Genomic DNA, 13,896 nt, shown 5'->3' with positions numbered 1-13,896 from the left:
TTATGCATGGTTCAAAAAGTCTTGAAGACTAATTTCACTGTGACATCTGCTACACTTTCACTGACATTAAAACTGTCACACAACTCAATGACTCTGATATTATTTTAAACAGAGAACTGACAAATTGCTATCCTTTCATTTCTGTCCTTCCGTTTTTTTTAGATGGCAATAAATAAAAACAGGAAGAGTCAACATTCAGACTGTAATTCATTATTTATTGTCAACTAAATCCATAAATACATAAAGTATAAAATAAGGAACTGACAGTTATGTCAAGCAACATCTTCCATGTAGTCGGCACCCAAACTTATCTGCGAGACGCTCACATCCTGAGTGATTTCTTCAAGCTAGAAAAAAGAGAGAGAGAGAGAAACCAAATAAAATGATGAAATTAGAGTCAGTACGATGTTTAAACCAAAGGTTATTATTTTTGCTATACTATGAGTACTTCTGTCAGCTCCTCTCATTGGGCCTCTTTAAGTATCCATATTTGCAGTGAACAAACATCCCACTCTCACTTCTTGCCTTTTACACAATGCATTCTTATCCATGAGGCCACTCTATTGACATTTGTCCCTCTTCGCATAGGTTTATGAAATGTGGGGCCACAATTAAGTGACATTAAGAATAACAGCATCAATGTTGCATTCATACTGGATTCTAAATGTCAATCATTTCTTTACAAGCTTAATAATGGAACAATTTATCTGAAAATGATCAAGAAGCACAATCATTTAAACTCCTTCTGAAACAAGCAATGTCAACACAAGTAATGGCACGTTTTTGAAGAATACCTTATCGCTGATGTCAGGCCCATCTATCGACGACTCAATCTCCTCATCGATGCTCACTTCACTCTTTGAGTATTCAGAGCGATGACTGAAGAGAAAAGAGAGAGAAGACAACACTTCATCACGATTCAGACCAAGCAAAAATAAGATCTGAAACATCCGATGGGCACATTCTTTACCTGTTGAAGTCATCGTCATAGTTAAGATCTTCATCTGCAAAACATTTTTTTAAAAAGGAGAAATGAGGAATGTGATAGTTGTTTGATTTGATGGTTCAAGTCAAAAATTGAATGTATTATTATTGAGGAGTTCCTACCAAGCAAAGGGGATGCAGTTTTCTCATTTGGAACGGGAAACTCTTTTACACCTTTATCATTAGAACTAGAAGTACCTAAGACAACAATTATGGAGAAAAGATATTAGTGTCAAATTCATATCAATTTTTAGGTACCTCACAAATTGATTCGATTTCGATCCATAAAGTCACAATCCCACTCTGATGATTCATGATGTTTCTCATTTTTCAATTTTTTTTTTAGAAACCTCTAGTGGGTTAACTTATGCATAAATGGCACACTAAAATATGTCAACCCAAACAAAAAATAGTATGTATAGCAGTATCCGAAGCAGCTCTCATTCTGTGCAACGGAAACTGTTCAGAATGGCCTAATTCGTGTGCAAAAACATTTTAATCCCTTTAAATATTTAGTTCATAACTGAATGTCGTTTTTTCAAGTTGTTCATGTTCTATTTTTTTATTTAAGGTATTGTAAAATAAAGCTTATTCAGCCCTTTTTCTTCTGTGAAGCCATATTTTTGTATGCAGTGCATCTTTTGAGGTATACATAGGTTGGTACAACAAACCCTTCACTTGGAGTTTTTTTTTACGTGCTTTTTATTAAATTTAGTGAAAGTTCATGTAAAATTTTGGATCGATCTAGAATCATCTGAGAAAGTATCTTGATTGATTGTATGCTACCGTTTTTGTCAGATGAATGATCTTTCTGGCTGCTCTCAGAAGATCCTCCCGCACTCTTCAGCTGTGTGTCTACCGTGAATGCTTTTCCTAAACTGCTGCCCAAGCCTTCTCTCCTGGAAAACAGACAGGATGAGACTCTGTGAAGTGAGCTGACAGCCATATGAGAAGTGGAGGAAGAGGGAAGTTTTGGCAGGAGACAGACAGGAAATGGCCCAGCTCACCTGGGTTCAGAGTCAGGGCTGGGCCTGTTATCACAGTCAGAGAGCATGTCCTCTCCATCTCCCTCTTTATCACTGCCTATAGCAGACAGGCTGAGGCCAGACAGAGCAAGAGTATGTTCATCCACACATACACATAACACCAAGAAGAACAAGGTCACTGTTTTCCCACTGAGAGGGAAAGAGCGCGAAATACACAGAAAACATGCAGAGCAAATGCAGAGAAGGAAAGAAAGGAGAAGGATAAAAGTAAAAAAAAAAAAACACACAATTGTGATCGTAGTTACTGCACTACTCCTGTACTTTTGGTATCAGTTGCTGGATTTTTGTTTTGTTTTTACAGTATCAGGTAATGGCGTTAATGTTTGAACATTATGGTATATTAATGGCTACGTTCACACTAGTTGTGACAAATTGTTGTGTTCATACCAGGGACATCGCTAGATCTTGGCTAGGTAAATAATAGACGAGCATAATTCAAAATTATAATCATAACTGAAATTTATTTGCCAATAATAATAATAATAATAATAAAGTAAACAAAACGTTGTCACTAATATTTTTAGGATTCCTAATTTTTTGTTGATCCTTTTATTACAGTTTCTAGCAACCCTAGCATTTACAGCAAAAAAATTGTGAAAAATAATGAAAACAATAAAAATGATAAAATTAAATAGATATTTATTTCATAGTAATGTTTACATTTTTTGTTGATTTTAATGTCTTTTTTGTTGATTATTTTATTACAGTTCCAAGCAAAGCTAGAATAAACAGCAAAAAAAGTGAAAAATGAAAACAAAAATAATGATAATTGATAAACAATTTCATAATAACATTTATATATAAGCACTGGATGTCATTTATATAGAGTGATACCCATGGTTCATTTGACATTTTTAGGATTGGATCAAATATTGTCTGTACGAACAGTCAACCCTAGTTGTAATCAACACTTGTAATGAAAGTGATGAAAGTAAATATGAAAAATGTTCATAACACTGAAAAAATGTATCACAGTTAACAAGACATTATTTATTAAACGTGACATTATTTAATCCGTTTTCTAAAATGTGGTTGAGTCTTGAAAATTTAAGGGAGCCAGTTCAGTTACTGAATGTGACGTTACTCTGGTTTATAGCCCTAGTATGTGTGAATGCAAAGGCACTGAACTGTAAACTGGACTGACAACAGTATTCTGCTGCTGTATGAACATGAACAGCCCCAATGGGGGTAAACAGCCTGATTTTGCACCCATGGGTTAAGATGGATGCAGTGGGCTTGAATGGCAGTGTGATCACTCCATGCACACTCACTCATTGAGGCTAGTGCCCCTCCTCATTTGGGATAAGGATCGCCCTGACAGGCTCCCTTCCCTCTGCCAGTGCTGACTTCTCACGAGGGGGAAAACACATACAGAGCACAGACACAGTTACAGAAAGAGGAGAGGAAGGAAAAAGAGAGTGGTAGGAACAAAAAGCAAAAGAGGGACAAGGTGCAACATACAACAAAGCTCCAAAATCTACGTTTTGTGTCAGTCAAAATCATAGCAAAAAGCGAATACACTCAGAAAACAGGAAGTACTTACTCTTTCTGACTATAGCTTTTTTCAGAATGCCTCTGCCCTGAATAAGGCTTATCTGCCGAAGTTAAACCACTGTTTTCACGGGCAGCATTAAGAGACAACAGTGAAAAGGAGAAGATACAGGTCAGAAAAATAAAAGCACTTCTCTATATTTTATCTAAGAGCAGTTATTTGAGGTCTTTGTTTATAACTCTTACTTAAGGGTGGGTACCTGTCATATTTAAACAGTAAAAAATGAACTACAGTTATGTGCTTCAAAAACATGAAGAACCCAGATCTATGCTTCTGAAATTACAATCAAAGGTGCCAGTGGTTTAGATGATTTCATTTTTATTTGCTCTTTTAGTCTCAGTAGAACATGTAGGAACTGAAACACTCCTTTTTCAAAGCGCTGAATGGAAATCTGCTCCCACAATGAAAGTCAAACTAGGACTGTGATAAATGTGCCAAAACGTTTTATATACAGAATTTACAAATTGCTTTTCTTTATCATTTTGCTAAATGATTTTCTTTCTGGCATTTAAATGAAAAAAACAAAAAACAAAACAATCCATTGAACAGTTCACACTTGGGAATTTTTGTATAAATGTATATTTTGGTAGTATTTTACTGTTGCATTTAACTAACATTTTAAATATAAATTCAGTGAACACTGTCACTGTTAGTGTTTTTTTGTGTGATTTAGGTAGTGATTTATATATGTACACTTTTGTTTTTTAAATTAAACTATTTTTTTAATTTATCTTTATTTTTTTCTATCCATTTATTACTTTGTCTAGTCCTCAATGCCAACAGTTTGTCACTTGCGTCAAAAAAATTACTTCCTGTTACTTTTTCAGTATTAACGATCCACAAGAGAAACCATATTTGATGATTTCTCCAAGTAAAGCTATCCTTACCAGCCATAGGTCTTCTGAGGTTTAGGAAGAGGATCATCAAAGAACGAGTCTCCTTCCTCCTCATCCTCCAGTCCAAACTCCAGTGCTCTCCTCAGTGGGGTGGGAAGGTTTTTCCCATCACCCAATCCCCCCTCTAACCCTTCAGACACTTGAACAGACCCTCTGTTTATCTGAGACCCCAGTGGTTCACCAGGTCTTCTGTCTCCGGCCTATGGGAAAGTCACAATATTATCAACATACTCTAATACCATCACAAGGCCACCAACGACAGAGATCATCTGATGCAATCAACACGAACAATAAGCATTATCGGGTATGTTCATGTAAAGTTATTGCCTGTACGATTCAGCTTGGAACCAACAGCTGCCCATTATGTGTACAAAAGTGAGGTGCCATAATGAACAAGAAGATACAAATCAAAGAAAAATAAGTTTCCTTTGACCCAAGTGGTTTTAAAAACATGACACTCTCAAGTAAAATTTATCTGGGAATTCCTGAGTAGATGGTTAAAAGATTAAAAGTAAAGAACATCTGACCAAATTTACAAGAACAGTAGGTTGTTAAAAAGCCCATTTTGAAACTGGCCCACGTTAAGAAAAATGCTGCGTCATTCAACCCACTCACAAATCGATCTATTACTTACAAGATGATTTTCAAAAGAAAGGTTTTACTTGAGATGAAATGTTTCAGAAGTAGTATACATATCGAAAAACAAGAGGTTAGACGATACATGCTGAATCTGGTTAATAAAAAGGTGTTAGTATTGCTGAGTTCACATTGCATGATTTTCAAAATCACTGGATCATCGTTGTTTTCACACTCAGTTGCTGCTGTGTTCACATTGAATGACTGATCGGCGACAGGAGGTTACACAATGCATGACTTTACAATAGCCAACTGTCTGGTCCGCAAACTAGGTTTCACAACCAAACGCACACGAGTGATGAGGAAATAACACAAGATCGTGCTGATATTGTGGTCTATAAGTCTTCCCCGAGATGACTTCTTTATTGACAACATATTTCTGCTGGGAAAATTTTATACACACAAATCTAAGTACTAGAAAGTGAAACCAACGTTTTGTGCATTTTATAATGAGCTTGTTTCTTATACAAAAGCCCTCAAAGTGATGAAAAACAAAAAATGCAATAAATCTGTTGAAGAATGTGATTTACAGGAAAAACCCTAGCCCCCTTATATATAAGGGGCCGCAACTCAAGGATACCTTTTCTACGTGCATTTACGCTTTGATTTGAACGAAAACAACGTATCCGTGTGGCGCAGCAGAACACAGCCAACACTGCTCATTGGCTGTAGGTCATCGCCGATGTATGTTTCAGTCAGAACTCATTTCACACAGCAGGATTTTGAATCGCCGACAGCTCCATATATTTAGCATGCCAATATATTTCATGGGCATCAGCGATTCTCTCAGATCGCGTCTTCGGTAATTCACACTGCGTGATTGTCACTCGCGTGAACGAGCACGGATTTGCCTCCGATTTCGGGCATTTGTCGGCGAGTGAAAATCAGGGCTAAAATCGTACAGTGTGAACTCGGCATAAGTGCTAATTCATTTATTTTCACAAAAATATTGGGTGATTAGCAGAAGCCTGGTCAGTATCTTTGGTCTAAATCGTTTTGAAAAGACTGATTTCATCTGTATTGTGTATTAGCTTAAATCTGCTCTGCAACAGCCAGTTTACTATATCAAGTGCTAAGATAGTTCCAATTCAACCATGGGCTACGTTTAGCACCGTTACACATACAAGCGCTTTTTGCATCTCCATCTTGAATACAAAGCAGTAATTTTGTCTTTGGACATGAACTTCCACTTGCACGTGTGATAACAGTAATGGGAAGGAGCACATACCTAATAACAGCCAAATGTGTATAGACACCACCCATTTATGAATCATTTACGAGATATAAAGGAAGCCACATGGTTGAGCTGATCAAAAGCTCCTGTATCAGAGCTGACGCACAGGTGCTTTACCTTTGGGTCAGCCTTTTCTTCCTGTGCTGAACTGTGCTTAACAAATCCTTTATACCTGGGTATCTGAGCACCAGAATACAACCATCAGCTTCCCTTTTACAACAATGACACGCTACCTTCACTAAATTGTACAAGGATGGAGTAAACAAAATAAAAACATATGCAAAACAATAAAGAGAGGAACTGCTGTAGAAATACAAACACACAAAAACAACTACTGCATGCAACAGAAATGCATGCAAAATATGATCGGACACATGAAGTAATGTCTATTATGTAGAAAACAAATATGATGAATAAATGTAATTTAGACAAATGAATAAGGAATTACTTTAAGAATTAATTAATTGTTCTGTTCATTTAAAGCCATAAACAAAATTTTAATTCTTAAAAAAAAAAAAATTATATAAGCACCTTCATCTAAAATAATCATTTGTTTGTAAACAAAAAAAAATCCCATGAATTTAAAATTATTACATGTTTGAAATTCCCACTGGTATGGTATGTGGAATAAATATAGCGAATGACTGTCAAATAATTCATAAATATATTTCTTATAAATAAATGGACTTTTATAAATTTTATGAGGGCATAGGTATGCGCATAATATAAGCAGCTAAATTTTAAACAGTCATTTTGTAGTGGGACAATACATTCTGTGCAGGTCAAAGGAACCTATTGCCTACACTTTGGTAAAACCCCTTTCCCCTTTGTGAGTCAAACTACAATGACTACATGAAATTACTATTGTGTATCATTCACCATCTAAGATATAACCCACGATATAAGATATGCTGATAAATCAAACACAGGAAACACAGCTACCAAAAACTAAACCACGCATCTTCTATTCATAAAAACTAATGATGTTCTGGGGTTCAATTTAAGGAGATGGATGAAATTAAATTAGAATGGATGAAAATTGTGCATTCTATAAAACATACATTTTTAGTAACATATTACAGGTTTTGCATGTAAACAGGCCAACAAAAGCTAGCTGTGGCTTTGTGTTTTTTTTGTTGTTGTTTTTTTACATATACAGATAGATGAAATACATAATATTAGACATGACAAAAAGTAACTCATATCTGACCCACAAAAAAGATCAGAGATTATAATCTTGATAGAAGGTGAGAGAGAAAGATAAGCAGAGACAGAGAAACAAACAAAGAAAGACAGGAAGTCAGTTTACCTTGCTGGTGGAAGTAGAAATGATTTTATCTTCAGCAGTTTTACTTGAGGAGTAAAGTGCATCGCTACTGTCACTGGTAACCTGTAAACGATATTACAGGCCTCATTACTGAAATCACAAAAAAGGAGTGCTAAAAAAAAAATCAGAATGTGTTCAGGGTTGCTCACCACACTGCGACATTGAATGAAAAAGCATTTGTACATTCCCAGGAAGTCCTGAAAGTCTACAGCTACGTAGAATTAATAAAGAAAGAAAGAAGTGGAAAACAAAATGTTATTAGCAACTACTGCAGTTTATGTGTCAATGAATGACAAGTTTACCAGACACATTAAATTTGCACCCTTAAAATTATGAAAAACTAAACAATATCACAAAAACGTACTATTGCTTGTGTCCTTGCCTTTGGCTCTGAATTCCTCAGTGATGTAACTGTCCAGCATGTTTCTTTTTGTTTGCAGACAACAAAAAAAACATTAATGAAATATGTGGCCATTCATAGTAACTGCAACCAAAATGGCTAAAACTACAGTGCATTAAGTACAATCAACTGATCTTTAATAATGATCTTTTGTTAAGAGACCTTTATTCTGGGTTGTGTGCAAAAATACTGTTCCCAAGTCATGAGAAAGACCATGACCACAACGTCATGAACCTCAACCAGACATGATTATAGACACAATGTGGGATATAGAACAATGTGGGAAGATGTAGACATTTTCAGTCATTACATAAATGAGGGTTTCAGTAACAGTAAATTCAGACATTTCCTAGAGTTCGTGGCATTCAAAGTTTACAACGCTGAAACAAACCTGCTGAACTGGGGAAAAAGATCAGCGAAAATGCCAATAACGGCTTCTCTGTTGATCTCACCAGTCCTGTTCTGTAGTCAAATCAAAAGTTTTTTACATTTAACTAATCATTTGGTTATTAATTAATAATTCTAATGATTTATGACCACAAACAATAATACAATTAATAACAAAATAACAATACTAATTGCAAAATAGCAGGATTTTAATATTTACAATTATATATTATATGGTATATTGCATTAATTATTAATAAAAAAAATTACCTTGTCATGACTGTCAAAACTTTTGCGGGCATCAGCAATTTGACGGGGCAACAATTCCTAAAAACCATTCACAAACATTACTACAATCACTGCAGATTACACTCAGAATGAAATCATTATATAAGTCCTTTATTATTTAAAATATATTGATTAATTTAATATTTAAAATATAAAACTGTACACATTTTTTAATACAAATCACGTTTGAGACACGTGTGCTCAGCTTGTGCACTTACAAACAAGACAGGATATCATAATGTACAACAATGAAACTTCAGCATTTGAAGTCTCATCTGACATGACAGCAGACATGCAGTGCTACGGGCTTGATTAAACAAATGCACGTAAGGTGCCCACAAAACAAGACAAAATGTCTAGAAGTAGGACAAACTTGTTTTGCACAAGTATGTTAACAGGAAAACCTTTTTTGCAGCACCACTTAAAGATGTTCATTTACATCATCCTTCCCTTGTGTGACCTGAATAATTTGCCTGGGGTTTGTGATGTGGGGGTAAACTGGTGATACGAATCAACCCGAGATGTGCTCTCAAACCACAAGTGAAATAAGTGGGTTAGCACTATTACTAGTCTGTGACTGGATCTGTTCCTGTGAGTGCATCAACCCCACTTGTGCTTACTGTACGTGTGGGTGGAAAAACAGGTTACAGAGATAGCTAGACAGATAACATGGACTGAGCCTGAGCCAGCCAGCGGTGGTGGTGGTAAAGTACCTTGGGAAAAGTTCTCTCAATCAACCGATCCCCCTGAGAAAAGAAAGACAAGAGTCATACTGTCTGAAAGACATGAATTCATTTGACTGGCTAAAACGCAGAGCATCAAAGATCACCTCTGTGAAAACGGAGGTCTTGTCCTTATGCCGGCCCCTCTTCACCAACTCTAGCAGGAGGGGGATGTTTTTATTCACCTCCGTTTCTGATATGCCAAGCTCTTTAGACAGAGTTTCACGACTGTCAAGCCCATTGAGCTGAATAACACAAAGCAGGGTATGTTAGTTCAGATAAAAGAGAGGTCACAGAGGACATAGCATAGCACATTCAAATCAATCAATCAAAAACAATTCACACAAATTTCTGAAGGACAGCTTCGAACTGTGTATCACTTACAGAATTGTATATTATATAACACTGACATACCGTACTAATTTCAGGTTGAAACACTGCTAGGGTAAAGTCTAAATTGAAGACTTGCAGGAAGTCAGTTATAAGACCTGCGACTAAGCGACCTGCAAGAAGAGCAAGACATGCTGAAAATGCATAATTTTCAAAAGCCAACATTTAGAAATGCAAGCAAAACAGATGAAAAAAAAAAAATTCACAGAAAATCACGTAGTGTATGATGGGCACAGAGTTTTTAGTTTCAGACTATGCTTCCATCCAGTCAGAAAATATTTAACATGTTTTATATTTTGAGCTGATTTTAGAACACATATTGTAATTTTTTTACATATTGTAAAGTCTTAGAGGTCGACCGATTGATCATCTGGACGATTGTTGGTATTTTTTCATTAATCGGCATCGGCCGATTGTGCTGAAAATTAGGCCGAATCATAAGCAGGCAGCTGTACTGGAGAATCTCTCCCTCTGAGGCTGCGTGAGACAGAGCAGCTCACACTCCGCAGCCGTGCCTTGTTCACACACAGCTTCAGATAATGATGGAAGGGCAAAACAGACCGCTTCGAAAGCGTAATTATGTTTTATCCTACTAGAATTGATGCCGATCATGCTTATCATATTCATAAGTACAACAAGTCAATTGCATGTGAAAGTAGAAACAATTCAGAAGAAACTTCGGGGTGTGTTACAACATGCATGTTAATTTTCCTCATTAAATGTGTGTGTGTGTGGATCCAACAATAGCCTCCACTATGTCATCGCTCGTGGCCAGTGCACTCTTAAGCAGTTATGAGCAGCAGGCTGTGTAATACGTGTGAACTCTTTTATTTTTATCATCACTTAGATTATGGCCATTTGTCAGTTTCTTATATATTGAGTTATTTGTGGTGGCTGGCCACAATATCAAAACTGACAGCCACAAATAGATTTTCCAAAAGGCTTATACTTTGTTGAATAAACTGACCACTGCACGTTTCAAAATTAAAATGCAGCGCAGGTGTTTTTATATGAATGTATCTTTGAAAAGAACCGATCGGCTTCAGAAAAGCTTCAATGTTATTTTCAAACAAACTAATAACGAAAGGCCTTTTTGTGGAATTCACACTTACCATCCTTTGTGTTGAGGGACTTTTTGAGGTTTTCATTCACAAGAGGTGTTTTATTCTATTCAAAAGAGTTGACATCTATATGACACACTGAATCTTGCACAAGTAAAATAATGCTCGTGCAAAAACATACAGTTAACATAACAGCATTTAATCAGCAAAATATACAATTTATGATGAATTAAAAAAATATGTATATTAAAAATATTTATAATTACCTCAACTTTGTCCTGCTCTTCTAAGGCAAGAAAAACAGCAGCCCGTAGCTCTGCCTGTAACCCAAAAAAGAGACCTATCATCACTTCATTTGTCCTTTATTCAAACATATTTCTTATTATGACTGCACCTAACAGAACAGCTCAAAACTCAGATGTTACTGAAGATGAAGTCAACAAAAAAACACTTTTATGTACAAATTCAGCATAACTGCAGTTATAAAACATACAGCTGCTTAAATTCATCATATTACAGGTTAAACCAGATTCCTCGTGGCCTGATCATTTTAGATGACTTCCTTAATACCTGTGAGTCCAACACCTGACCAAAATAATAAACCAAGACTTTGCATCCTTGTTGGTTAACTAGAAAACATGCATTGTTTTATTACAGCCGAGATAAACAAAAACACTGTAGGTCTTATCTCTAGTGGTATGAGGGAAAACAGGTTATTTAAGAGAGCAGTGTCATAACTCAATGTTGTCACACCAGTGGCTGTTGTCCATTTGTTGCCCATAACAACTTTAGCATCATTATGCTATGCTAACAAACATTGCGCTTGGAATATAAAATATGTCCCATATGAGACAGAGATTATTTCAGCCTCATAAAGACTTAAAACGTGTTTTAAAACAGACTGGAAAATACCTTAATTTTATTCAAAACACCGCTGTTTTCCAAGTTTTGGATCAGTAGATCTCTGAGTTCCGTGTCCTCCTCCGTCGCAGACATCTTCAGTTTGCGTCACGTGACTATTGGCTGTAAACCTGCGCACCCTGGCGGCTGTCCACGGCATTATACATGGGTTCATTATGGAGTGATGTGCTACTACACTAGTATGTGCCAACAACCGATTTGTCTGCTCTGATTGGGCAGTTAGTCCCTCTTGCTATTAGGACAAATAGGAATCCTAACAGATAGCTCTCTGCAGGTAGGTCTATTAGATTCATCAGCTAACCCTTAGCTCATGAATATTAAAAAGGTCATTGTCAAGATGCTTGATGATTGTCCTCCGGGGTCTCGATACGTTTAATATTCATGAGCCAAACCTGCAACGTAGATATAATTTACTTCCAAGTATCCTGCTATCAGGGAAATAACTGTAGCTAGTTTTCAGTGACTACTTCTATTTTTTTCTCCATGACAAAAAGTCACCAATTTGACTTAAAAGATCTGTATTTCTGAAAAAGCATGTTTCAAAAACATAAAATACAAAGTATGTTTTTGTATTTTACTATAAGAGGGGAAAATTACATATTTGGGTCATTCCTGTTATGTAGTAGGTCCTGAAAATGAACCATGTTTTTTTGGCGTATTGATTACCATTTGTATAACCACAGTTTTACTACAAACTATTGTTAGTGTAGCAAAATAATGGTTCATTTGTGGTTACCATGGTTTAACTATAGTAACCATGTTTTTTTGTTTTAATTTGTAAAAAGCCATGGTTAATTTTCCTAAAGGTACCTTCCACTCTTCTATATGCAAGTGTTGTAATTTGTCATTTCTATTTCTATAAAATCTCCATGAATGGTATGCCAGACTATCAATTACTATTAATTATAACTAGACTATATACACAGTGGTAAGAGAATTAACAAGATATATAACTGGTTTAGTATCATTATGATGGCAAAAGGCCTGTTTTGTCATTAAGGGCTATTCAAAAGCATTTGAGTATTCTGACAAAATAAACACATTTCCAAGCATCATAAAAATCTTTAGTATTTCATTATTTTATTGTAGACGTTTTGCCAGCGGAACATATAATTTCTGCAGGGCTATTTTGTAATGGGCAAATTTTTCTATCTTTGCTGCCTTTGAACGCCCATGAGCAAAGATGATGGTCACATACTGTACTTCCAGGCAACTGCTGCCGAGATGAATGCATATATATATATATATATATATATATATATATATATTTGTTTTTGTTTTTATATATATATATTTATTTAAAAATAATGAATATATATATATATATATATATATATATATATTATTTATTTATTTATTTATTTATTTTTTACTCCGGGTATCATAGACCTCCTTGATGCAAATCAGATAATGATGTAACATAATTCAAAAAAGTCATTGCGAAAATATGTTGAATAAAAGGGACATGTAATGTGGCAACACAAGTTTTATTGAGTAAGAGATGTCAACACCAGCATGATAAAAATTGTACAAATTCCACAATTTCAAAATGAAATATCACTGCAACTTGTGATCTTAAACACTTAGAGCAAAAAAAGTATCATACCAACAGAAATCATGCCATGTGTTTGAAAAATAAAATAAGAGAGAAAAAGATAGCTAAAGAGCTGGATAGAGGAAGAGAGCAAGAGACATTAAGAAAGCTATGCTTCTTTCTTTATTTTTTAATAGAAAAATCCTGGTTTAAAATGGTTAATTCAAATCCATTTGAAATGGAAACTTGTAACCTGATGATTTCACAATTATTAATAAGAAAAGTATTCTGCATTCAAGCATGTGACACCATAGATAGAGTTTTCTATTTAAATAGTCACAGATAACCTTTTGAAGTAGATAGTAGAATATGTGCCAACTGAAAATGAGCAGCGGAATTGTGCTTAAAATCCCTTTTCCTGTCAAATCAGTTATGATAGTGAATGAGAGGATATTGTATTTTGCTATCAGTGTGTTAAAAGCGTTACTATCTTGGAAATAAGCTGCATACACAAAGCT

The 13,896-nt window shown here is 35.4% G+C and overlaps 1 protein-coding gene across 11 annotated transcripts; it reads right to left on the bottom strand.

The window, feature by feature from the left end:
• Window positions 1-196: 196 nt before the first annotated feature.
• On the bottom strand, window positions 197-11,950 carry LOC306844006 (centrosomal protein 43-like). Of its 11 annotated transcripts, XM_079375801.1 has the most exons (21): window positions 11,836-11,950; window positions 11,190-11,243; window positions 10,975-11,029; window positions 9,887-9,975; window positions 9,580-9,717; window positions 9,464-9,496; window positions 8,733-8,789; window positions 8,467-8,537; window positions 8,040-8,101; window positions 7,825-7,886; window positions 7,658-7,738; window positions 6,466-6,528; window positions 4,470-4,678; window positions 3,574-3,642; window positions 3,302-3,376; window positions 1,992-2,081; window positions 1,771-1,883; window positions 1,108-1,182; window positions 971-1,004; window positions 795-879; window positions 197-347 (listed from the first exon to the last, which is right to left on the bottom strand). In XM_079375801.1, the coding sequence occupies exons 1-21, from the start codon at window positions 11,917-11,919 to the stop codon at window positions 273-275; spliced, it is 1,674 nt and encodes a 557-aa protein (XP_079231927.1). In that variant the 5' UTR covers window positions 11,920-11,950; the 3' UTR covers window positions 197-272. The 11 variants fall into 11 exon arrangements, with proteins under 11 accessions (XP_079231927.1, XP_079231931.1, XP_079231930.1 ...); XM_079375805.1 differs by lacking the exon at window positions 3,302-3,376; XM_079375804.1 differs by lacking the exon at window positions 6,466-6,528.
• Window positions 11,951-13,896: the final 1,946 nt, after the last annotated feature.

The sequence above is a fragment of the Barbus barbus genome (genome assembly GCF_936440315.1).
Source record: "Barbus barbus genome assembly, chromosome: 24".
Classification (NCBI taxonomy): Eukaryota; Metazoa; Chordata; class Actinopteri; order Cypriniformes; family Cyprinidae; genus Barbus; species Barbus barbus.
The sequence above is the reverse complement of the archived record's forward strand: the minus strand, read 5'-3'. Positions and strand labels throughout refer to the sequence as shown.

Excerpts from the sequence above, each read along its gene's own strand:
- LOC306844006 (XM_079375801.1), bottom strand. The coding sequence starts at position 11,919 with ATGTCTGCGACGGAGGAGGACACGGAACTCAGAGATCTACTGATCCAA. Across the intron at positions 3,377-3,573 it reads AAAAGCTATAGTCAGAAAGA|TCAGCACTGGCAGAGGGAAG; the intron begins GTAAGTACTTCC and ends CCTCGTGAGAAG. Across the intron at positions 1,884-1,991 it reads AGCCCTGACTCTGAACCCAG|GAGAGAAGGCTTGGGCAGCA; the intron begins GTGAGCTGGGCC and ends TCTGTTTTCCAG.